This window comes from Tursiops truncatus, chromosome 7 (assembly GCF_011762595.2).
Source record: "Tursiops truncatus isolate mTurTru1 chromosome 7, mTurTru1.mat.Y, whole genome shotgun sequence".
NCBI classification, from domain to species: Eukaryota; Metazoa; Chordata; class Mammalia; order Artiodactyla; family Delphinidae; genus Tursiops; species Tursiops truncatus.
This window is the reverse complement of record NC_047040.1, coordinates 97109336-97132797: the sequence shown is the minus strand read 5'-3', so window position 1 is coordinate 97132797 and position 23462 is coordinate 97109336. Positions and strand designations below refer to the sequence as shown.

General features: G+C 42.2%; 1 protein-coding gene and 1 long non-coding RNA gene across 23 annotated transcripts in view; one reads left to right on the top strand and one right to left on the bottom strand.

Moving 5' to 3' along the window:
- The window catches only part of NCKAP5 (NCK associated protein 5), a 1063199-nt gene that overhangs the window by 104708 nt on the left and 935029 nt on the right, over positions 1–23462 (bottom strand). For all 8 annotated transcript variants that reach the window (XM_033860244.2, XM_033860243.2, XM_033860246.2 and 5 more), the window contains 2 exons: positions 5138–5239; positions 165–353 (listed from right to left, as the gene is read on the bottom strand). In XM_033860244.2, coding sequence (XP_033716135.1) covers positions 165–353; positions 5138–5239 — 291 coding nt within the window. The remainder of the gene's footprint in view (positions 1–164; positions 354–5137; positions 5240–23462) is intronic.
- LOC109549419 (uncharacterized) lies at positions 293–23392 on the top strand. 15 transcript variants are annotated; one of them, XR_012333143.1, is made up of 11 exons: positions 296–429; positions 4968–5226; positions 6326–6448; positions 9320–10087; positions 10174–10308; positions 10460–10531; positions 11840–12109; positions 13210–14369; positions 15419–15550; positions 16546–17252; positions 22937–23392. It is a non-coding gene; the product is annotated as an uncharacterized lncRNA (long non-coding RNA). The 15 variants fall into 15 exon arrangements; XR_012333152.1 differs by lacking the exon at positions 22937–23392 and having other exon boundaries at positions 9320–9481; positions 9957–10087; positions 16546–17133; XR_012333147.1 differs by lacking the exon at positions 22937–23392 and having other exon boundaries at positions 10231–10308; positions 16546–17133.

Sequence of the window (23462 nt, the reverse complement as noted above, 5' to 3'; positions counted from 1 at the left end):
CTAGCCAATTTCCTCTTCTATGTGATGGGGAGAAGTGTAAACAAACAAGAACTCAGCAAATGGTCATTTCCTTCTTCGCCTCCCTCCCACCCTCCGCCTTCCTACCGGAAGAGGCTTCTTTTCTGGTTCTCTCTGATGCTGCAGTGCCCTGAAAGGAGCCTTACCCTTTTCCTGAGGTTCTTCCCATCATGCCACGTGTAGGAGGAGCCGCTGGAGTATTCGCTGCAGGCGCTCGAGAGAGACAGCTCGCTGCTGCTACAGCTGCTTCGAGTACAGAGATGACCGCGGATGGCAACCCCCATGCCAGGGCGTTTCAAAGCAGGGGTTCCTGATTTTGTATTCAGCTGGCATTCCTAAAAAAAGCAGGACAGCTCTGAGCGAGGACTTTGCTAAGGGAGAGAGGAAATCCCAGCTCAACATCATAATGAGGTAGGAGCGAATACAGCACTGTGGTTAGAAACACAGACTTTGGGGTCGACAGACTAGTGGTCTTGGCTATGTCATCTTGGCTATGACTCTGACTAACATGCCTGGGAAATGATGTAATCTTTTAGAGCTACATTTTCTTTTTTAAGAAGTGAAGAAGAATAATACCGTGCACCGTTTAGGGTCACTGCAAGGACCAAGTGAGTTTCTAGATGAGAAGCATACAGCATAGGATCTGGCCTAAGCAGGTGCTCACTTATGATGAGCTGCCATCATCGTTAGGCAGACATATGACACTGGGAGTGTTCCATTTTATCCAGTCATGCTGGTTAAAGAATCAGATCAATATCAAGACATGACTTTAATGCTACAAAAGGAAGAAGACAGAGCAGCATCTTTGGCTTAAGGGTTCAAGAGCATGGGCCCTGGACTGGAGTCTAGCGACCTGGCTCTCAGGCTACCAGTGCCACCAGATATGAGATATTGAGAAAGAAAGCATTTAACTTCCATGGACCTTATTGTCTTCTGGTGTAGGGTGGGACAGTTCTCCCAGATCACTCTTATAATCCCTATGGCTCTGATCACATCATTGTAAGTCTGGGATTGAATGCCCAGGAAGCCATGTACTGTAATGGAACACCAAACCTGGGAATCATGAGGCTCTGTTGTAAAGATCCCAGGACTCTTCATATCAGTTGGCTATCCAAATGGTAAAGATTCTCACATCAAACAGATCTGGGTCCCGCACAGAAGGATCCAAGCAGTTAGAATTCTAGTGGGTCTGCATAAGGCACAGGTGACAAAGCTGTAGACACCCCAGAACGTCGTGACAGCCACATTATAGGCCCCTAATGTAACAGATGAAGCTCCGCTAACTGGACAGGCTAAATTAATTTAGCAGCCCGATCACAAGAATGGGATCTCTCCATTACAGTCTCATTCCTGTCCCCTATCTAGAAAAGCTTTGTCTCAGAAACTCATTGATGGGAAACCATCTGTCTTTGTGTCACTGGCGGAATGGCAAGTCTCTTACTTGTGCAATCTATTGACACTTTATGGCTGCCTTTAGTACCTGAGTACATATCACTGTTCTCCAAATGCAATTCCAACTGACGATGACTAAACACCAGCTTGGGGAAGGAAGGCAATGCTGTTCTGGGAGCACTCGTGGTCAATAGGAAATCCCTGCATCGGTACAGAGGGCATGTTTAATCTGCTGTCTAATCAATATCCATAATGCTTAATAATGTTAGATTTTCAATATCAGGCATCTGCCTTGCTATCGATACTTCATTTTGGCTGCACGATAATCTCTTTAAGTGATCTGAAAATGCCAAGGAACTTTACTACTCTATTTTTCCCCCTGAAATTTGGCTCTAAATACCACTGAAAGGAGAAAGTCGTCTTAAAATCCAGCTTTCAGCAATACTTATCGATTTATGACCTCATTTACTGCCAGATGTAACTTAGTTAAGGGGAGTTCACGTCTGTATCTCAACAACTACCCTCTGCCCGTGGTCCCAATGCACAGGAGCACGATGCAGTTAGGCCCCAGGCACGGCACACACATCTGGAACATGCCCTGAACAGACCTGCAGAAATACCACATCGCGAGCCACTTGGACTTGTGCGTCTTCTCTTTTCTCCGTCCCATTCTCTGGTATTTTGCTGTTTGGTTCAGCAGGGTGGTGGCTTTTATTTAGGACTACCTCTGCTCTGAAACTTGTGTCTACTATCCGGAGAGAGATCACACCCATGTCCTTTGAGGCCATCCGATCTAAACTTCTCCCATGGCTTTTTTCACGCCCTGCGCAGGTGTCAGTCACCGTTTATATTCTACCTTTTCCCAAAGTACTGAAGCTTATCTGTGATTTCTCTCTGTCTTTCCCATCTATACCTTCCCGCCTCACCTATCAAAATACTGTCTATTTTTACAACTCAACTCAGTTCCCAGGCCTCTATTTAACAAATAAGCTTCCTTGCCCAGTTGTCACACATGTGTGCACCTCGATACAGATGTTGGATTAAGATGACAGGACTAGAACTCAGAAGATGAGCTGGAGGAGGGAGGCATTGTTGCCTCTCCCTTGACCTTGAACTTGAGATGCCCAGATGTGATGGAGGACACGGTTGGGAGGTGGGGAAGGCCCATCAATGTCATGTGGGTCAGGCAGGGCTGGGGTAGTTATGCACAGAAGTGTCCTCTAAGCCGGGCTTTTCATCCTTTCATGGGCACAGAAGTCATCCCCGATCTTGTTAAATACAGACGTTGATTCAGTAATTCTGAGGTGGGGTCTGAGATGTAGTATTTTAAGAAATTCCCAGGTGCTTTGATGCTGCTGGCCCAGGGCCTGTGCTTTGAGTAGAAAGCCCCTAGCCTAGGAGGAGCGATGAGAGATGATTACCTCTCATGTGCATTACTTGGTAGCAAGTTGTGTGTCTCACAGTGTGACCTGGGCTATGCTGAGGAGGATGAAAGGAGTGGTGTGAGCCCTCCCTTGGAGCAGTGTACTGGGGAGGGTGTGTGTGTGTGTGTGTGTGTGTGTGTGTGTGTGTCTGTGTGTGTGTGTGTGTGTGTGTGTGTGTGTGTGTGTGTGGTGGGGTGATTACAGAGTAATTCTTTGCCAAGAAGAGGAAGGGGCGAGTCCTCTCTACTGGTAAATTCTCCCACCTTTCCCTGACCTTGGGCAACCAATGTTGGAATTTAATAAGGGACCCAGAATCTCTGACATCATGGCTGAAAAGTGAGCTCCTCTGTCCTGAAGTTTCTTCCCTCATCAGCACATGATTATCATGTAGGATTACCTGCTCCAATAAATAACTGTTCTGTGATTGAGCGGCTGAACACAAAGGCCACTTATAAGGTTTAAATCCTGGCTCTCTCACTGGCTAACTCTTTGACCTTGGGAAAATTATTTAACTCCTCCATGCCTCAGTTTCCTTCTTTCTACCTGGAGATAATGAAAGCACCTACCACATAAGATCAATGTGAACAGCCCCTGCCACTTAGTAGTAGTTCGCTTAATGATACTTAGTAACTATTAGTGACAGTAAAACTTAGTAACTATCAGGTTTTACTACTATTACTAAAAATGTTTCTTTTTTAAATATGTGTGTGTCTTGGCTTTTCAACAAAATTATGCTTTATAGCCTCCCTAAGGGACCATGCATTACACTTCTTAATATGCCATCATGGTCTTACACATGGGCGCTGTGATGAGAAACAGCCAGAAGTGTGTGTACTTTATTTCCACGGGTCACTGACGTGACCTTCTGTAGAGACACACCAGTAGGCACTTTTCTCTATTCTCATTCTCCACCTTCGCCATGTTCTTCTGTGGCCGTGGCACGCGGCCAAATACATAAGAACGCAAGAGGGCTAAAGCAGCGGAGATTTCGTTATGGCTCCTGTTAGCAGCTACTGTGTTATGTACATTTTATACATTATCTTATTTAATCCTCACTACAACTCTCAGAAATAGAAAAAAATCATCATTTTTTCTCATCTTCCAGAAGGGGAAGCTGAGGCACTGAGGTGTTCAAATCTTGTCCAAGGTCACCCAGTCAATACAACATTCTGATGTCAGGCCCAGGTCCCAGCCTCTATGAGATAGCTCCAAGTAAGGCCCCTGACAATCAGCAGAGCTCCTGCACGTATACAGACTTCCTTCCAAAACATCCTCCTGAGAAGAGTCGTAATTAGTAATAGATAATGATTATCATTAAAATTCTTCTTTGCCACAAGATGTATGTTGTTTCCGTTGCAACATTATCCTAATTGTGTTGATTTAATTGGCAAAGTATACCATTTACACTATTCAAAGTGTCTTTTTCCCCTAGTGTATTTTAGATTACCACCTTGAAGCACTCATATGCTTTAACATCCTTACTATGAGAAATGCAATACAAAATCCATAATTTTAGTTAAAAAAAGGAGAGAGACACAGAGAATGAAGGCAAGGATTTCTTGGATAAAAACTGCAACTTAAAAAAATTCCTGATCTTAAGGCCATATTATAGATTGGATGCCATTAAGGTCTTCATGAATGTTTAAAGCGACAGCATTCCACTGACATTTAATTCCAATCTAACTTGAGAATATTTACCTTCGATATAGACTCTCCTAGCTACACTTATAAAATTATACAGTAAAATAAAAGGCCAGTCATCCACAAATGTCCATCTGTCATTGTTTTAAGCCTAACACTTTTCATTATATATTTATTTGGCTCTTGTGTTTTTCAAGATACTTTTTTTATGTCAATGAGTTAAAAACCACGCTGGTTAAAGTTTTGCCAAATAAGCACAAAGATAACCCTAGCTGAAGAAAAAAAAAGTACAGACCATGAATTTTTAAAAGTTCATACATAATATATCATAAAAGTAGGATGAGTAATAGGGGACATGGGCTTTAATAAAAAGCTCCTTGGCCATTTCTCAGAGACTTTGAGATGTAATCAATACCCAAAAAGGTATCTTGGGGACGAGGCAAGATTTATGATATTTTTGCCGAGAGTGACACTTTCTGCTTACTTCATCAGCTGGGGGACATGATATTGAATTGCAGAGAACACAAGAAAGGAAAGTATTTTTAATCTGCCTGACAGTGCTTCAAGGATGCGCTTTATGGTTCACTTGTGCCATCATTTCTGATGGAAGGAAGGAAAAGAACAACCTGAACAAGTGTTCTGAAGGCGACAGGGAAACTCACGTGCATTTCAACGTCAGTTCGTGAGTGCGTCAGGCTCCGGCTTCTTTCCACATCTGAGAGCAAATCCCCGGTTGAAAGATCGAAGATGCGTGAGTGAAGTTTCTGGGTAAAAACAGGCAGAAATTTTGAACAGTGTTGATTTAATTGTTTGTTTCAAATCTTGCCTTGGACAGGTAAATCTCAAAAGAGTTGACATTTCTAGATTAGATAACATATCCTAACTCAAAAAAGTTTATCTGAGTTTATCAGTGTTCTATATATACACATGTGCAATTACACATTATAAACAATAATCACACTCTCACAGTCTGTCGGTATGTGTTGGAAAATAAGTAGTAAGGAAGAAGAAATAGCAAGAAAAATGTGAATACCCCAATACACTTATTGGCTTTTGATACTAACATTAAATTAACTTTTGATACTCACATTAAAAAGCACTCACCATGTTAACCTTATTATGTTGAGTAGTGGTTAAAATCTGAGCAAATGATTATAAAAGTGACCTTATTTCTAAACAGCACTGATCTTGTGACATCTTCCCTCGCACACATTTTAACTCAAAGTCATTAATGTCATCTGTTAGGAACAATGAATGTGAATAGAAAATAATTGCATTAGGGATCTGGGGACTCGGAGGGTTTTGTGCATTAATATTCACATGCTATTCGATTATATACTCAATTCTTTATTTCAGCTTTGCTTGGGTGGCCTGCTAAACCAGGGACATTTCACTGTATTAATCTTTATCCTAATTATTAAGGCTTTTCTGTAGATATTAAATTTGATCTTTTTAATTGCAAATACAATAAAACTCGTGATTTATGTCTAATGTTTCTGCTAGGCTGATGACATTTTAAAAATGGTACTCACAGCCTGGTTTGTCTTGGTTACAACTTTTGTGACTTCAGACACTAAAAAATCGAATCGAATAAGTAAATAACGTGGCTGAGATGCCTCCCTCACCTCTGAAAAGTGTTTCTACTCCTGTTCTTCCCCGGAAAGGCCTTGCTGCATACTGATGTTGATCTGGGAGATGACTAGTTCTCTGCCAATAATTAATGCTAGGATCATCTTAGCGTGCAGGGGTTGCCCAAGGGTCACTTTGTCCCAGCAGATCCACCATGTTGTCAGCAGGGCTGTGAACTCCACTAAAATGAGCCATATTTACTGTTCCCCATTTTCCTTCAGGTTGAACTTGTGTGAAAGCCCTGTGTACCTGGTTAGTTAGTCACTCAACAAACATCTATTCAGCACCCACCGAAGGATAAGCACTCTGGTAGCATTGCACTGCATCCATCTGCAGGAATAAAGGCAGGTTTTTTTTTTTTTTTTTCTGCTATGGATCAGTTCTCCTTCTTATCAGTAGAGCTTAAAATCATTTGCTTCAGACTTATACTCTTGCTTCTCTCAATTTGTGTTTGTGGAGTTACTTTCACCAAAAAGAACATAAATCCTAGATATCTGGTTTTCCATTATTTTGAAGATTCTAATTTCTCCAACAATGCCAAGACATCAATAGGTAACTAGAGCCAGGATGTTGTTTCTGCACAATATTTATAATCCTTATCTCGAGCTCCCTCTAGAATCAAAGACATTTGAAGCCCCGGGATCTGTCACACAACGTGTCATACTCAGTAAGTACCCAACTGGTGCTTGCTGTAGTCCATAAAGAAAAAGATGTCTATATTTTCTCCACCCACATACAGGTTTTAAGGATTGAGAGAGTGCCAAAAGAATGATAACATTCTAAGACTTAAGAATTTATCAATATGCAAAGAGTCAAAGAATTTACGGGAAATGACATTCAACAAAAGAAATGATGATTTTGAGTGGTATATCATGTGATTTGGGGGAAGAGTCCTTATAGATTAGATATCTGACTTCTTATTCAGTTCATGGTTACACTTCTTACCAGATATATGATGTCATTGTTTTGCTTTCTGAATGAATATGTGTATATATAAACCCATCCTCCTAAATGAGGTTCTATTTTAGGTATTTTTATGCAAATGGTCAGTTCTCTCCATTGAAATAAGTCAAGTCATGAAGGAGAGGGGACAGATCCTAGGGCAAGGGGACCTGAGTTTCAGCCCGAAGGCACAGATTTTACCAGATCTCAGGATGTAATTGAACCTCTTTGTCTCAGATTCCTTGCCTGTTACAAAGGGATGGAAGGAGCTACTTAACCTACCTCTCAGGTAGGGAGAGGTATTGCCATAGTCAGAAAGGATAATAAATAAGATAGTACTGTGAAATTTACATAGGCTTATACCAATTAATTGTCATAACTGAGAGTTGGTAATTTCTTTTTTTTTTAATCATCTTCATTGGAGTATAACTGCTTTACAATGGTGTGTTAGTTTCTGCTGTATAACAAAGTGAATCAGCTATACATATACATATATCCCCATATCCCCTCCCTCTGCGTCACCCTCCCACCCTCCTTATCCCACCCCTCTAGGTGGTCACAGAGCACCGAGCTGATCTCCCTGTGCTATGCCGCTGCTGCCCACTAGCTATCTATTTTACATTTGGGAGTGTATATATGTCCATGCCACTCTCTCACTTCGTCCCAGCCTACCCTTCCCCTCCACGTGTCCTCAAGTCCATTCTCTACGTCTGCGTCTTTATTCCTGTCCTGCCCCTAGGTTCTTCAGAACCTTTTTTTTTTTAAGATTCCATATATACGTGTTAGCATACGGTATTTTGTTTTTCTCTTCTGACTTACTTCACCCTGTATGACAGACTCTAGGTCCATCCACCTCACTACAAATAAGAGAGTTGGTAATTTCTTAAATGCTAAGGTACAAAGGAATCATTTGTTGTTATAGTTTACATGTATGTAAGGAGAATAAAAACTGACTTAGAGGAAAATAAAATCTACTTCTGTGTTAAGGCTGTAGGTAAGAAAATAAAAGGTAAATATCATCCTTTCACATAAACATCCTTCATGGTTAAATAACCACAAAAGCTCACAATACATTAGGTGTTATACTTTTATAATAAGTATTTTTATGAAAGGTTTATATTTTCTACATATACATATATAATAAATAAATTCCCATAGAGAGAGGGAGAGAGAATATTACTTTTCAAACTGGTGTTGTATGTTATCTGGCCTTAATTCAGGTAGAATATATACATAAGGAAATCAATTAAAATCACTGACAGAGTATAACTGACAGGAGAGTACCCCTGCCTCTTCAAGGAAGTCCACCTGCTTAGTTTGAGGGCAAATTCACTATCACATGACTACCTACCTACAGTTCATGTATACTGAATAAGTGTCCATTCAGATAAAATCTCCCACCTGAAAATTTTCAAACTTGAAATCTTTAGCCTACGAATCTGGATGAATCCTGGATTTGACTCGGACATGATTTTGGTGTGTGTGTGTGTGTGTGTGTGTGTGTGTGTGTGCGTGCGTGTGTGTGCGTTTAGACATGAGAGATAACAATATTACTCAGTATAGATTTGAAATTGACCTCACATCACTTCTCATACTATCTCAGTAACTGAGATTTCACTTGGTCTTAGAAATAGAGACTCCCAGCCTCACACATTCTCAAACTAAAGGCCAGTGAGATCTTTTCACTCAAATGCTTCCTTTCATGGTAACTGTCCACCCCTCCCTTCCTGCCAGACTGGTTTCACTGTCTCTAGAATGGGCCCCTCTCACTTCTGAGCTGGTGCTTTTGTCCGTCTGCCTATAGCACACTCTCCCTGCTCCTGCCCACCTGCCTGAAGCCTGCTCACTATTCAGGATTGCACTGAAACCTGCCTGTAGGGTTGTCTGTCATCTCTAGCCCCCAGTGGATTCCTCACTCAGATGGATTACGTCCTCCATCATTTTGGCCCTTTATCTGAAGTGCGTAATTGCTGAATTGCTCCTGTATTGCAGGGTCTATTTCCCTAATGGGGTGACCAGCTCCATGAGAATGCAGGCCAAGCCCTCGATTTCTGCTTTATCCCTGTGGCAGGGGCTGGCTAGGTGTCATGGAACCCATTCCCTCTACCCTCTAGCCACACAGCTGGACTACATTTTCCAACACCCTTTGCAGTTAGGTGTGGCCATGTGACAGGGGTAGTTCCAGCCGATGGGGTATGAGCAAAAGTGATACCCGTCCTGGCCCAGGAATATCTCCCATATGCGGTGCTCCACCCTCTTTCCCCTTCCACCAGTTTGATGCAGCCAACTCAGCACAGCAGTCACAGAAGTCACGTGTTGAAGATGGAGCCAGCAGGCAGGAGGAGTCTGGATTTCTGAATAGTCAATGGAAAGGAGCTGCCCTGGGACCAGAAGTACCTCTTTTGGACTTTCCACGAGAAAGAAACCTGCACTGGGTTTGAGCCATTAATCACTTGGGGGTTTGTTTGTCATCAGGATTAATATTAACTGGCTGATGTCACCCTTTCCTGAGATAAGCACTCTATAGCAAACAGAGCAGTCACTAAATAAAGACACACATACACACATAAATTCACATGCACACGTTATGTATATACACACATTATATTCACATTCAGAAACACATATTCACACATGGATTTTCAGCTTCATGGGGAAGAGGCCTACTTTGTGTCACGATGCAGGGGCAGGGGCGAGGAGCTGTGTGACAAGCCATGGTGTAGATCAATCCACAGTCTGAACACACGCCTCACAACAGAGTAAGATACGATGGTCGGCTTTGGGGACCTGGCAATGCCAGAGCCGCCGGGGCCAGAAATACAAGCTGGGGTCATAATTTTTGGTGGATTACTCTGCCTTCAGTCAGCCAGCTCTTTTTTCTATTTTACGGTTTTGAATCTGTAATTCAAGGCCGAGAAGGACTGCACCTGAGACCAGCTGTGCATTATCTGGTGGGATGGAGGTGGAGTGGCCCCTTTCACAGTAGCCCGGATGGCTCTGCAGCTCTCCAGCTAACGATGGCAGCCGAGACTGAGACCAAGGTGTGCCTGGCCTTTCAGAGTGGGGCTGGAGGGCTGCTTTGCCATTTTTTGTATCTCTCCTCACTCACGGAGCTGCACTTCTTCAGATGCTTAGTGAAGGCTTGTTGCATTGAACAGAATTCTGCCTTTGGATTTTTGCTCAGTACCGAGACGATGTCACGACTGGAAGGCAGTGATTGCTGAGGCCAGGGCGACACTGAGTCCTTATTTAGTGACACAAGGTGAGGTTAAAAAGCAGATTATCTGAGAAATGTGGGTAACGTGGGAAACCATACTGGAAAAACCAAGTGAAATAGGGTGACGAGCAGCTTTTGTATTTACTGATGTACTCCCTAAAGTTTGAAAAGAATTGTGTGAAGTTTTTCATTTCAGGATTTCAGATGTAAAGAGGAACATACAGAAAGGATTGTTTAACCATCGCTCCCTTATCTTCATTCAGATCTGGTGAGAGAATTAAGCTAATACCATAATCATGCATACAATTATTCTCCCCTCTAACTAAGAAAACCAAATACCTGTAAAAAAGGAATTATGAGAGTGACTATGGCATATATCTGATTAATGGACACTACCGACACGGGTAATTTAGGTTCCGCCACAAAAGGTGAATGTGAATTAGTGTTTTTCATCTGATCTGCTTCAATCCCCTTGATTTACGCAAGCTTGGTAGATGCTACGGTACCACGATCCTGAATTCTACCCTGTCCTGTTTCCTATTCTCTAGAGTTCTTTCTCCCCCCGTGGAAAAGGTCTCCCAGTCAAATGGGATGGCTTCTCTGCCCACAATTCCTGAATTCCTATTTTAGTTATGAAGTGATGAGTTCTGCTATTGCCAAATGATCTAGGCCTCAACTTCTTTTCCGACCACATTTCCCTGAATTCTATTCCTAATGCACTCTACCACCCATCAGAAGGTATTTTTCTACTCTCAAAAAACTGCATGGTAGGGTATTTAGGAGTGGAAAAATTTCTTGGGATTTGCCCACTCACCACTGGTATCTTTAGCCATTCAACACTCTCCCCAAGAGACACAATACCAGCAGCTGCCCCTGGTCACTTCTTGTCTCAGAGCCTATGCTCAACCGCTCTTGCCTGCTCCCTTGCTGAGCGCTGCTGCTCTCACTGCCCCATCTTGGCTGGTTGCTCATTTGTACTTGACCTTGTTTGGCAATCACCCTCCCTCACAGATCTAGTTGTAGGAAAAATGGGGCGTGAGAGGATGGTCGTGTCCTAGGTCTTGGGTGAGCCCCTGGGGTGGGCCACCAAGTGAGGGTCCTTGGCTTCGTGCAGGAAAGAATCCAAGAGCGAGCCGTAGTAAAAGGAAAGCAGGTTTATTTAGAGACAGAGTGCAGGCCGTCTCAGAAGGTGGGAGGCGGCACCGAAATATGGGTGGTCAGTTTTTCCGGGCTGGGTAATTTCACAGGCTAAAGGGTGGGAGGGATTATTCCAGCTATTTGGGGGAAGGAGCAGGGATTTCCAAGAACTGTGGCATCGCTCACTTTTTGGCCTAATTTTATGGCTGGCCTCAGAACTGTCATGGCGCCCGCGGGTGTGTCACTTAGCTAATGCATTACAATGAGCGGATGAGGAGGCTCAAGGTCCACTGGAAGTCAAATCTTCTGCCATCTTGGGCCGGTTGTAACCCGTTCTAACCGGTTTTCGTCGTATCCTGTTCTTCTCAATGTTGTGTCATTCTTTTAATAGTTGTACCCTGCCCCCTTCCTTCCTGTCTCATTGTGGCCTGGATCCTAGGCTGATTTCTTGGATGAAGAATTTACTGCTTCGTCAGCCGTGGCTTTGTTTTCACATTGTCCTGCCTCCACCTTGGAGATCTGACCTCAACGCACAGCTTCCGGAGAGCTTCCTAGAGCCCCACCGCTGCTCCCTCAATTCAGCCCAGGCTGGTCCCCAGGCAGTGTGTTTCATCCCCTTTTATCCCAGCACAAGGGAAGCCAGTCTGGAGTACGGAATTCTGAAATCCTATGAGCATCTTTGGATTTTGCCAATTTCATGGCTTTTCCTGTGAGTTCACCTTTCTTGGATATCCTCTGTTACAGGGGTAGAAAACGTGTGTGGTGGATTTGGTATATATTTAAGAGACTTCTTCTAAATATGGCTTGAATTAGACATCTCCTTGTTCCTTCTGTTGGGTAATAAGGCAGTTTTCACAGGTATGCACAAGGCTCTGAAAGGAAATCCAAGGAAATGTCCTAAAATGACTCGAAGCCTGATTAAGATAATTTTTCTTTGGAAGCTTTACTCCCCAGAAGATCGTCCCAAAACCCCCCAGTTTTATCTTTCTCACACACTAGACTTACACTTTTATTTACATTTTGCCACACTCAGAAGTGTGATTTTTCATCAGCCCTTCCAAACCCCATCAAGAGATATTGTGGCAGACCCCTAGTTCACATTTCAGAGGTTTCATTCTGTTCCATTAAGAATTTATTATAAAACTGAACATTACATAACTGCGTATTATGTAACTGAGTATTATATAGTCCTTTCTTAGATTCACAAAAATTTGAGCCTAGGACAAAATATTTTTGGATAAAAGCTGATGTTTAATTAATTATGCCATAATTTCCATTTGGGGATACAAAGATAAAACGTAATATCTGCATTCGGTCATCTTGCTGATGCGACACAGAGCATGTCTTTCGAATATTCTCTTAGAGGTCCTTTAAAAAATATGTCCATCAAGATTTGATCTCACTTCAGAGTCTGAAATTTTTATAGCTAATTTTTTTTTAGCCATCTACACCAGTCCTTGATGCAATTATTATTTTCCCTGACAACGTTCAGACTTGCCCTGCATATCCGTCTTTCTGTGACCCGTTCTGATGCATTCCGTTTCGCTGTGGATGGTGCCTCTGCATATGACATGGCTCTTTTCTACTTCCTCGGGATCCAAGGTTATACACGCTTTTGAAACAATTATTCCACAGCTATATTCAAAACCTTCTTCAAGGGTCCCTGCTACCATGACAACGAGATTACCCAGTGGCTGCCTAAGGGAGCATTTGGTTTGGTTACTAGGAAGTTTATTTGGGGCTTCTGCAGCTCAGACTGATGACTGGAGTGTCTCAAATCTGTCCTATCTTTTGAAATTCCATTAACAGTGCCCTGAGGTCCTGCTGGGAGAGGACCAGCGAGATGATGGATGAGGATATAAACAGCAGACCTTGCCCTCAGGAGTCTCCACTCTAATTAGTCCAACAAGAAGCATCCATGAAGCATCTACTATGTAAGAGTCCTGCCTGTGAACTATGAACAGACTCAAAGAAGCCCGTTAGTGGAGCCTATGATATGAATGAGGTGCCCGGACACACAGATGAGAAAAAAACAGAACAATTTTAAGGCAGGATATGCAAAAGAGGTCATGGTACGGGAAGAGTGATACGGAGACGGGGCGGTGAGGGTAGGGGTCAGTGTGGCAACACAGTTAAATATAAATAAGATAATATTCTGTGCAATAAAGATTCAGGCCATACGGGCTTAGGTCTCCCTGTCAAGCTCCCAAATCCCTTGGTCTCTTTACATAAAACAAACAAAAAGGAATCAGAAGTATTTAATATGTAACAGCAAAGTGACAGGTGTTGGGAAACAGGATGTATGGTAAGGGCTTCAGCTCACTCAGACCTGGGAAGAGCCAGTCCCTAAGAGTGGTTCACACCTGCCTCCCAATCCTAAAACTCTTTGAAGCTTCTCTTTTGTCTTTTTCTGTGACTCTGATCTGAGAGAGGAAGTGATTCAGCACAGTCTGAGCCTATTCTGGGATCTAAGAGATACAGAAGTGCCTTGAAATTTCCATTTTTATCACTAATTACTTTAACAGGTACTTTAATAAGTGCTTTCCAATTGCCCCTGCTGTTTTGTAAAATTATCTACACTGCATTTTATATTTTTAATCAAGCTTGATTTTTGAAAACTCTCCTGGATTTCTGAAGCTTTTTGACTTTTACATGTGGGGGAACAAATTTTTCCTCTGATTTCACGGAACTAAACGAATTAGGGAGAAAAACAACTTGACCTTCTATTTTTACCGGACCTATTGGAAATAGCATTGACGGTCACTGGAGCCCAGTGCACTGTTTATTAGGAAGAAATGATTTACCTCCTGCCCTATGGGGGAAGAAGGGCACTGAGTGGAGTCCCTTCCCTGATCTTATCTCATGAATCCTCATGCTATTGTGCGGAAGAAGCTAAGATCTTAATTTTTACGGATGAAGAACTCAACCAATACTAAGGATGGTATCCAGCGTCACAAGGCTATATTCCAGTAAGTGGCAGAACCAGGATTCTCTCCCAGATCTGCCTACTGCTATGTCCAAACTCTACCACGTTCTGTTCACTCTTCCCCTGAAGGAAGGTAATTGATATCCTCATTGGTCTCTTTTGCGAGATGAGTTGCTTATTTCTGCCGAAGTGCTAAGCCCCCACTATTTGGGTCACTCCCATTAAGTGAACTATGTTGCCTTGGGAACTTTCCTGCCCAGAGCCTTTCTCAGAGGCAGATAAGCCATAACGAAAAAGAAATAATCATAACAACAACAGCTGTGACCACCGAGCTCTTTTTAGCACTAAGTATCTATTTCATGCATATTATCCTTGTAAATCCTTATCACAATTCACAGTAAGGGCTGTTATTATCCCCATTTACAGGTGAGGAAACTGAGGCACCGAGCTAAAAATATTGTCTAAGGTCATATAAACCATATTTAAATCCCAGGCAGTCTGACTGCAGAGTTTATATCGTTAATTCTACAATTAAACCTGGTTAATGATAGCTTGGTAGAAGCAACTTACTAAAATAACAATATAAATTAATTAGACAAGATAAACTACGTAGAATTAAAAATAGAAATAACTCTAAGTACAATGTGATATCTTCACTCACTATGCTTAAACATAAATCATTCATTTATTCAAAAATATACTTTCCCTATGAGGGTGATTATTGTTGATAATCTTTCTGTTATCGGTGATGTTTCCCTCTTAGGTCTCTACATTGTTTTCAGGGAAACGCAATTCTGTATATAAATATTTGGATCTCACTGAAAAATAAAACTGAAAGAAACAGCAAGCATTTATAGAGTGCTTGCTACATGCCTTGCTAAGGCAAAAAAAAAAAAAAAAAAGACATTAGTTTTTTCTTATTTAATCCTCAGGATCACCTAACAAGGTAGAATCTATTATGAGCTCCACTTTTCAGATGAATAAACTGAGGAACAAGAGAAGTTAAGGAGCTGTTCAGGTCAGGGATCTGAACCTGGGCACAGACTTCAGGGCCTCTCATGACGTCCTCTGCCACTATGTCCTCTAATCCAGGGTACAACGATGGACAAACGCAGTCCCTGCCGTTAAGGTGCTTGTGGGACAAGCCACCGGGCACCCTCAGTGTCACGTGCCATGGAAAACTCAGCAGGGGGCTCTGGGAAGGCTTTTCCTGGGAAGCGACAGGTAAGTTGAGATTTTATGAACAAGAACTGATGATTCAGGGGAAGAAACCAAGAAAGGAAAACAGGGCTTTCTGGGCAGAACCTGTACAAAGGTCCAGAGATGAGACAGAGTGACATTTTTCTGCATATGGCTCAGCAAGACGACAGAGGCGAGTTCAAAAGGAGGAGAGCGGGGAGAGGGATGTCTCAGCAACAAGGGACCTGTGGCAAGTCACACGGTGGGTGAGAAAGTAGAGAGGCTGGGATTTGAACCCATCACTCTCTCCAAAGTACAAGTTTCCTCCCCTCCTCTTCTGCCCACCACACATTTTTTTCAAATGCTGAACTTGGCTGTGGGCCTCCATGGCCCTTAGGTACGTAAACAAGCACTGGAAGAAGAGACAGGAAGGGTCCCTAAGCAAATGTGAACACAGAGGACACACCCACAGCTTCTAGCCTTCTCGTCATGCTTCTTCCTGAAAGGGGTGCCAGGGGTTTCCAACGAGGGTCCTCACTCACGCCACATGCTAGGGCTGTGCAAAGGGCTGCCTGCATCCCAGAGATCTCTAGTCACTAATCCTGAAGAACTAGAGTGGCTCCTCCTGTGATGCCAGAGTGTTCTATGATTATCCAGGCTGCCAGCAGGAAGCCAGACCTGGGTCCCGCTCTGTTCTTGCAACTTCGATGAGGAGACATTAACATCAAATGACTATTGTTTGACACTAGAAGAGAATCTTCTAGGAAGAGAAAGTGCCTTGTCAGTGTTTCGGAGAACCCCCCCCCCAAAAAAAAAAATCCTGCAGAATTATTTATAAGATGGGTGCCACCTGCCATGATTAAAGGAAAGATGAGAACAAATTGAAATGCAGAGTTTGGGAGATGACATAACCACTGGGACCTTCACAGGCTGTAAGAGTCACTCTCACAGTCTTTCCCTGCAGGGAGTTTGGGGTAAGACACAGATGAGAGCGTTGATGAAGATGACTTCTGTGATGAGCCCTCATCTGTATTTTACAGCCCGAAGTCCTGGTTCTAGTGGGACAAGTTGCTGGAGAGTCCAATTCATTTCCCAACATTTGTGAAGACGTGTCAAGTAAAGGCAGTTTCTGGCTGAATGTTCGGCGAAGGCCTGTAGCCTCAGCTCCTTTGATAGTTAATATGAAGTTGTTGTTATCAGGGTTTCAGACTCACGACTTCGGTTGGCTTTACAGGCTTTGTTGCTACAGATCTGAGTCACAGTTTCTCTGTAGCTCATCCCCACAGCAGTTTTTTTTAAAAATCCACTCTTACTTTACCCCATGGTAAGGAATGCCTCAGGGTGTTACAAACAATCAGTTGAAAACTGTTATTTCTGTAGCTTCCTAATAGCAACTTGAAATATAGGGCATAAAATTACTAGCTTACAATATTGTTCAATATTAACAGTGGGAAGGGTAATATGTGAAACAGACATTAAAGGATTAGCTGTAAAATACATTTCACTGAGCTAAGTCATTTCTTGGCAAATGGTAGTTTCCAGCTATTAACGTAGGATTTATCAAGTCGAGTGGATTTATTTTTATTTTTCTGTCAGTTTGCTAAATATATTCTATATTTAAATTTCAATTTTGTGTGTGTGTGTTTCAAGCAAATTAGGAGCAGCTGCTGAAAACAAAATCTGAGCTAGAAATGACACCAGAATTTCAAGTCAAAACTGCTCCTCGATTTCCCCAGCAAATCCTCTAGTAAGTTGACTAAAGATTCAGCTGTAACATCCAAGAGAAAAGTACATGATATGATATTACAGACATCTGTATGACAGATTAGGGGGTTTACAACTGCATCAGAAAATTCAGTAAAAAGGCATATCCTCCACAAGACATAAAACAATGCTTCTACCATTTCTGCTTGAGACTCAGCAGGCACAGAACACTTTGTTCTCATCAAGCATGTTCAGTAAACACTATGAATTTGTGAACCAGGCACCCAGAAAGAAGGTCGAAAGAGAAATTCCTAATCTCCCGGGGTGGAAATTGTGAAGTATTAAATGGATATTTGATGCATAAATACAAATAACATAATCTCTCTATTTTCTTCTGAGACAGTCACCAGTTACCATAATCCTAAAATTATTCTGTGTTCTCAAATCCCTACAGATTTATTGATTTTCATAAATTGCTTTGACGGAAACTTTCTTAAAAGATGCGAACTAATCTTTCTCTGAGCTTCCTTTCATGTGATAACGTGTGCAACATTTTCAATCTCAGAGAATGCCAAAAGCGAGTTCTTATTTTTCAGAGGAATTGGCTAGAGATCTATAAATAACTGTTACAAAGAAATTAGTTATAGATCTATAAATATTACAAAGCATTACAGAGACAAGAAACTGCCCCGAGACTCATTTGTGAAACTATGGGAAAGTTCAAATTGCCAAGAAGTAATTATTATTTAGAATTCAGGATCCATTTTGAACACTTGTTACTAGTTAGCTAGTTTTAAAGATAATAATTTTCTTCTCAGACTGTAAGTTGGAAACCACAAATATTTCTCCTCAAATGCCCCATGTTAATAATTCCAGGGGCTTCAAATCATGTATTCCATATAAATCTCTGTTTTCTTGTTCAGCTGTTTTCTGTGGGATGCTGTAGTTCTTTTCATAAATACTTTTCTATTGATCGAAAACTAATGAAATAAGACACCCTCTAACTTGAGTGCATAAAAGTATCGTCAGTGTGTTAAGATGTGAATCACTTATTCAGAAAGCTGGTGGTTGAGTCACGGAAGATATCTCGTCCAGTGTGTCATAAAGTGTGAAGTTCAGGTCCATGAGCCACGTTCACTGTATTACTGAAACACCTCAATTAACTGGAATCCAATGGACCCAAACCCTTGATTCGTTGGCATATTTAAAACAAAGAAGATAAAAACTGCAAAGTCAGCTGTTCAACATTCAGTAGAAATCCTGGGTTCGGGTTCACAAATTAGCTACTCTCCCAGACAGCACATGGCCCCAGGTGTTATACTGCTCGGGTTCAGATTCTGGCTTTGTGTGGCTTGGGGCAATTACTTCATCTTTTAAGTCTTAGTTTCCTTCATAGATAATAATAACAATATTAGTTCACAGGAGTTTATTGAAGACTGGATGCTCAAGAGAAGAAACTCCCGAATTTATAAGGCTGTGATAGGGACTCCATTCATTAAAATGCTTGGGACATATTAAATGCTCAATAAATGTTAGCTTTTTTCAGGACGAGTGACATCATTTGTGGAGCCCAGTGCAGGGGCCCATTTGTGAAAAAGACATTAAGAATTTCAAGATGGTGACAGAACAGCCTTAAATCAAGCACAGGGCCCTTCTAAGCCCCTATGTGATTGCACAGGTTCACACCCACGAAGTGGGCCCTGGATATCACCTTCTCTGATAATCATTAGACTCTGAAAGACACCCCTTAATCACACAAGGATCTGATTTGTTACCTTTACTAACCTAACTGGGGTAAAAGTGGAATTTTGAATTTTAACCTAATTTTTCAATAACAGAGTAGTATGCTTCCCCCCCTCCCCGCCCCCGGTCTATCCTCAAGTAGTGACACTTGCCTGCCCCTGCAAACAGTCGTGAAACAGCTTCCTAATATGAGAATCACCTCCACTGAAGAACCACCGTTTTGGTAGCACATAAGTAATGACCATTTGAAACTCCAGAAAGTGTCAACAGAGGGTACCTGACGGAGGTAGAAAAAATACATATAGCGGGCCTCCCTGGTGGCGCAGTGGTCGAGAGTCCGCCTGCCGATTCAACGGACACGGGTTCGTGCCCCGGTCCGGGAGAATCCCACATGCCGCGGAGCGGCTGGGCCCGTGAGCCATGGCCGCTGAGCCAGCACGTCTGGAGCCTGTGCTCCGCAACGGGAGAGACCACAACAGTGAGAGGCCCGCATACCACACACACACAAAAAAAACCATATCGCAAGGAAAAGTCAGTTTTGTCAATTCTAAGTCACAGTTGCTTTACAATCAGAATGCTAGGAGCGACTTCAAAGTTGCTGCCTGTTTTCATGTATCCCCTTTTCTGTCCCCACAGGACGGCCACCCATGCCCTGAAAGGAAGTCCTGCCTAGACAGGAAATCTGGGAGGAGTCTCCTGCTAAGGCAGCAAGATGGCCCCAGGTGGCAGTGGGCAGAGCGACATTTTATATTCACATTCTTCTTTCTCTGCCCACCCCACTGAATCCCTGCCCTACTCCTTAGCAGCTCCACACGCCTTAATGCTCCCTGGTTTTCTTGATCCTGAAATTCACTTGCTGACGCTTGTCCTGTTGCTGTCCATGGTCCTTAACATGATACAGGGTTGAGGACCAGTTCTTAGTAAAAACCCTGGACAGACAATCGATAAAGGTGTATAAAATGGCAAATGATGACTTCAGAATTCTATCCCATATAACGTTTCCTGAGATCTGACAGTTTCCTTTGCTACTGCACTCTCTAGACATGGCCTCCCAGAGGTACAATAAATAAGTGCACTAAGTTTCTCCTGCCCCCTCCCTCAACTGCCATGACTAACTATAAATTACCAGTTACAATAACAATTGTTACTATATTACACCACATGGTACTGGTACCACATATCTTACAATATGAAAATCCTTTAACAATCTGTCTCTAATTAATTTTAGCCTGGACCCATTCGGTCATGTGCCACCAAAGTACCGTGTAGCCTGCTGCTCGTCAATGGAGTGACTGTGAGAGTCTTCAATTCCCTTTCACATTTATCTCTTTGATTTGTCACTAGACCCCAGAATCATCTGAAGGGATTGGGCAGCTCTCAATCCGATCTCATTATTGACATTTATGTTGACTGATGTTGGCTCTTACAGAATTGGAATCTGCAGATCAATTCTCTGATTAGATTCTCACTGCGGCCATAATCATTGTATCACACGGGCTGCTGCTATCAAATGCTGCTTTATCACTACGAAACGGGGCAAGCTAAACCAGCTTCTCTACTATGCCACAAGAAATAAGACATTCTCCTGGTTTTAAATCTTCCTTTTCTCAAATTTGAAGAAAGTCCCTGATAATTACATTCCTATAGGAGTTAATCTGAAGTTACTGTCCCTTCAAACTATGTTCCATGGGGGAACCAATGTTGAGTCCTAAGGCAAATATATGCAAGACTCCTTGAAACCTGTTTTCCTTTCCTCTCAGAGAGTTTCAGATGTCAGATTATAAAGCAGGTACCTCTGTGTGGTGACTGTGGCCAATTGGGTAGAGCCAGTGAAAATGTCATTGTCTCTGGTAGGGTCTCAACACCTGCCCAGGAAGCCTTGTATGAAGGCGGAGAAACAAACCTTTCAAGGTGCTTCTAGCCCTACACTGTTATTAGTTGTAAGAGGGCCAAGAAAAAAGCAGTGTGGTTGTCACCAGACGACCCACAGACTCAAACTCGGGGTATATGCTCCGTTAAGAAATGATCAGCAGTGACGTCAAATATGAAGTATAGTCATCCAAATATTTTCTAAAGTCTAATATTAAACTCTGCACTTATTCCACTGGGAGGAATTAGTAGTTACAAGGACAAATAATTGTCCTTGTAACTACACAGACATGCAATTCCCAGGAAACAGAAAATACAGATTCTCAGGGCTTGTTAATTCCATGGATAGAATTCAGAGCATTCGTGAACTCTGAGGAAGAAAAGGCAGCTTTAGTTCCACTAAACTTAAACGAAAATTTAGCATTTCCTTCAGCTACAAATGCAGACATCAAACTTCAGTGGTATCAACTGGTGACTTCGTCACTGACAGAAATCACAGACATCTTCATGTCACATTACAGTTTTTGAAAATATCTCTAGAAATTTCATATTGGAATCATTACATAAAAAATAACTTAGAACTTCCATTTGAGCTTGTTATTTTATGCTTCAGAAATGAGGCACATGTATTACTAGGTCATATATGTTTTCAATATTTTAGCAACTGGACCTCAATATAATCAGTTTCCTTTATAATCCTATGTCATCTATTTTACACGTTGCAAAACATTATTCTGACAAGGGGACCACAGGCTTCTATGATCTTACACAATGAACCATGGCTAAAAAATATTTATGAACACCATTACCTGACTGCTCCCCGACCCTCCACGTCACGTTGCATGTGACATGGAGACCTCTCCCGGCTCTGACTTTCTACACATGTGAACAAGGATGGGCGGATTTCTTTTCTTTTCTTTTTTTTGCGGTACGCGGGCCTCTCACTGTTGTGGCCTCTCCTGTTGCAGAGCACAGGCTCCGGACGTGCAGGCTCAGTGGCCATGGCTCGCGGGCCTAGCCGCTCCGTGGCATGTGGGATCCTCCCGGACCGGGGCATGAACCCGTGTCCCCTGCATCGGCAGGCGGACTCTCAACCACTGCGCCACCAGGGAAGCCCGGATGGGTGGATTTCAGCCATCCTGATTCCTGTCATTTACCTCCAGAACCTGGAGGCATTGGCACCGGTTGGGCAAGGACCTACCATTAATTTCAATCTCCATCAAAATAAATGAGTTTTCTTTTCATTGCCAAGCCGAGCTCTTCAGCTGTGATTGTTATGTATTGTTCCAGTTGAGACCTTAATGGCATTTTAGCCCTGTGGTGGGCTCACAGAGAAACGATTTTCAAACTTCAAAAGGCCACTTAAACGTGTGCAGATGTCTGGAAAATTAATACTATTATCTAACTCTCACCCTTTGCCTGTAGGAGGCAAAGAAGAGACAACGTTCAATAAAGATATTAGAGATCAATACATGGTCATAAAGCAAAGTGCTGTCCTTCCGGGAAGCACCAGTGGTGAGAAGTGAGGAATCCAAAAGTGCTTTTGAAAACACTTTCTCATTAGATTTTTTTGTCAAAGTCATTCACTTAATCTGTTAAAGATTTAAAGAGAGAATGGGGATGGGATGGAAGGTGGAAGGAGAGAGAAAGATAAAGATAACTTTCTGCCGTCCTACTTCAACTTAGATGTTCAAGGTCTAGAGTTCTCAAGAGTGGAGGCATTCATTCATTCACAAGACAGAACCTGAATTTGTCAAGGTTAATGTTAAGCAGGTTACAGTTTCTAACGTGTTTTGCATTCTGAGAGACTTCAGCCACATTATGTAAAATTCTCAGGATAGGGAAGTAGTCTCATAGCTAGTTCCAACGCTTTCATAAAGTTTTCAGAACCGCAGTATATTCTCTTCTCTTCCTTCATTTTATTTCCAACAGATTTTCTTCTGTACGTGTCCCAGGTACCCCCAAAAGGCATGAAAACCAGACTTAAAAAAAATCACAGAATGGGGGCTTTATATTTTTATTAAAGGATTTCTTTTAGAGAGTTCTTCAGTTTGGAAAGGGGAAAGAGAATGAAAATGTGGTAAAAGACATTTTTAGCAGGTTTTCTTTTTTCAGATGGATGGAGCTGACTGTGGGAAGTTCACTGGGAACTCTTAAGGAAGTATTAATATGGAATCATCTCTCTAGATAACCCTTCATAAGAAAACCTGAAAACATTCACAGATTGCAGGTAACACATCCTTTTCAATTCAAGAATAAGCAAGACTGTATTAGTAGGGACTGCACCTAGCTATAAGAAGCAGAAACATTGACTTTCAAGGGCTTAAACATACAGGTGTTTGTTTTCTCACACATCAAGAAGTCCAGCGGTAGGCGGTTTGAGATTTGGGGGGTTGTTTGTTACTGCATTACAACCTAGTTTATCCTGACTGATAAAGTGAGCCAACATGAAACGCCAACCAAAAGGACCAAAACAAAAAGTAGTCTAAAACAGGGTCGTGTATTAGAAATCTCCAAATCATATCTTAATGATATTGGAGTGTTTGTAACACATCCTTTTGAAGGGGATCTTTTTCTTTTGAAGTTCAGAACATATAAGGACAGTCTCAGGATTGCATTCAGCTACAAAAAAAAAAAAAAA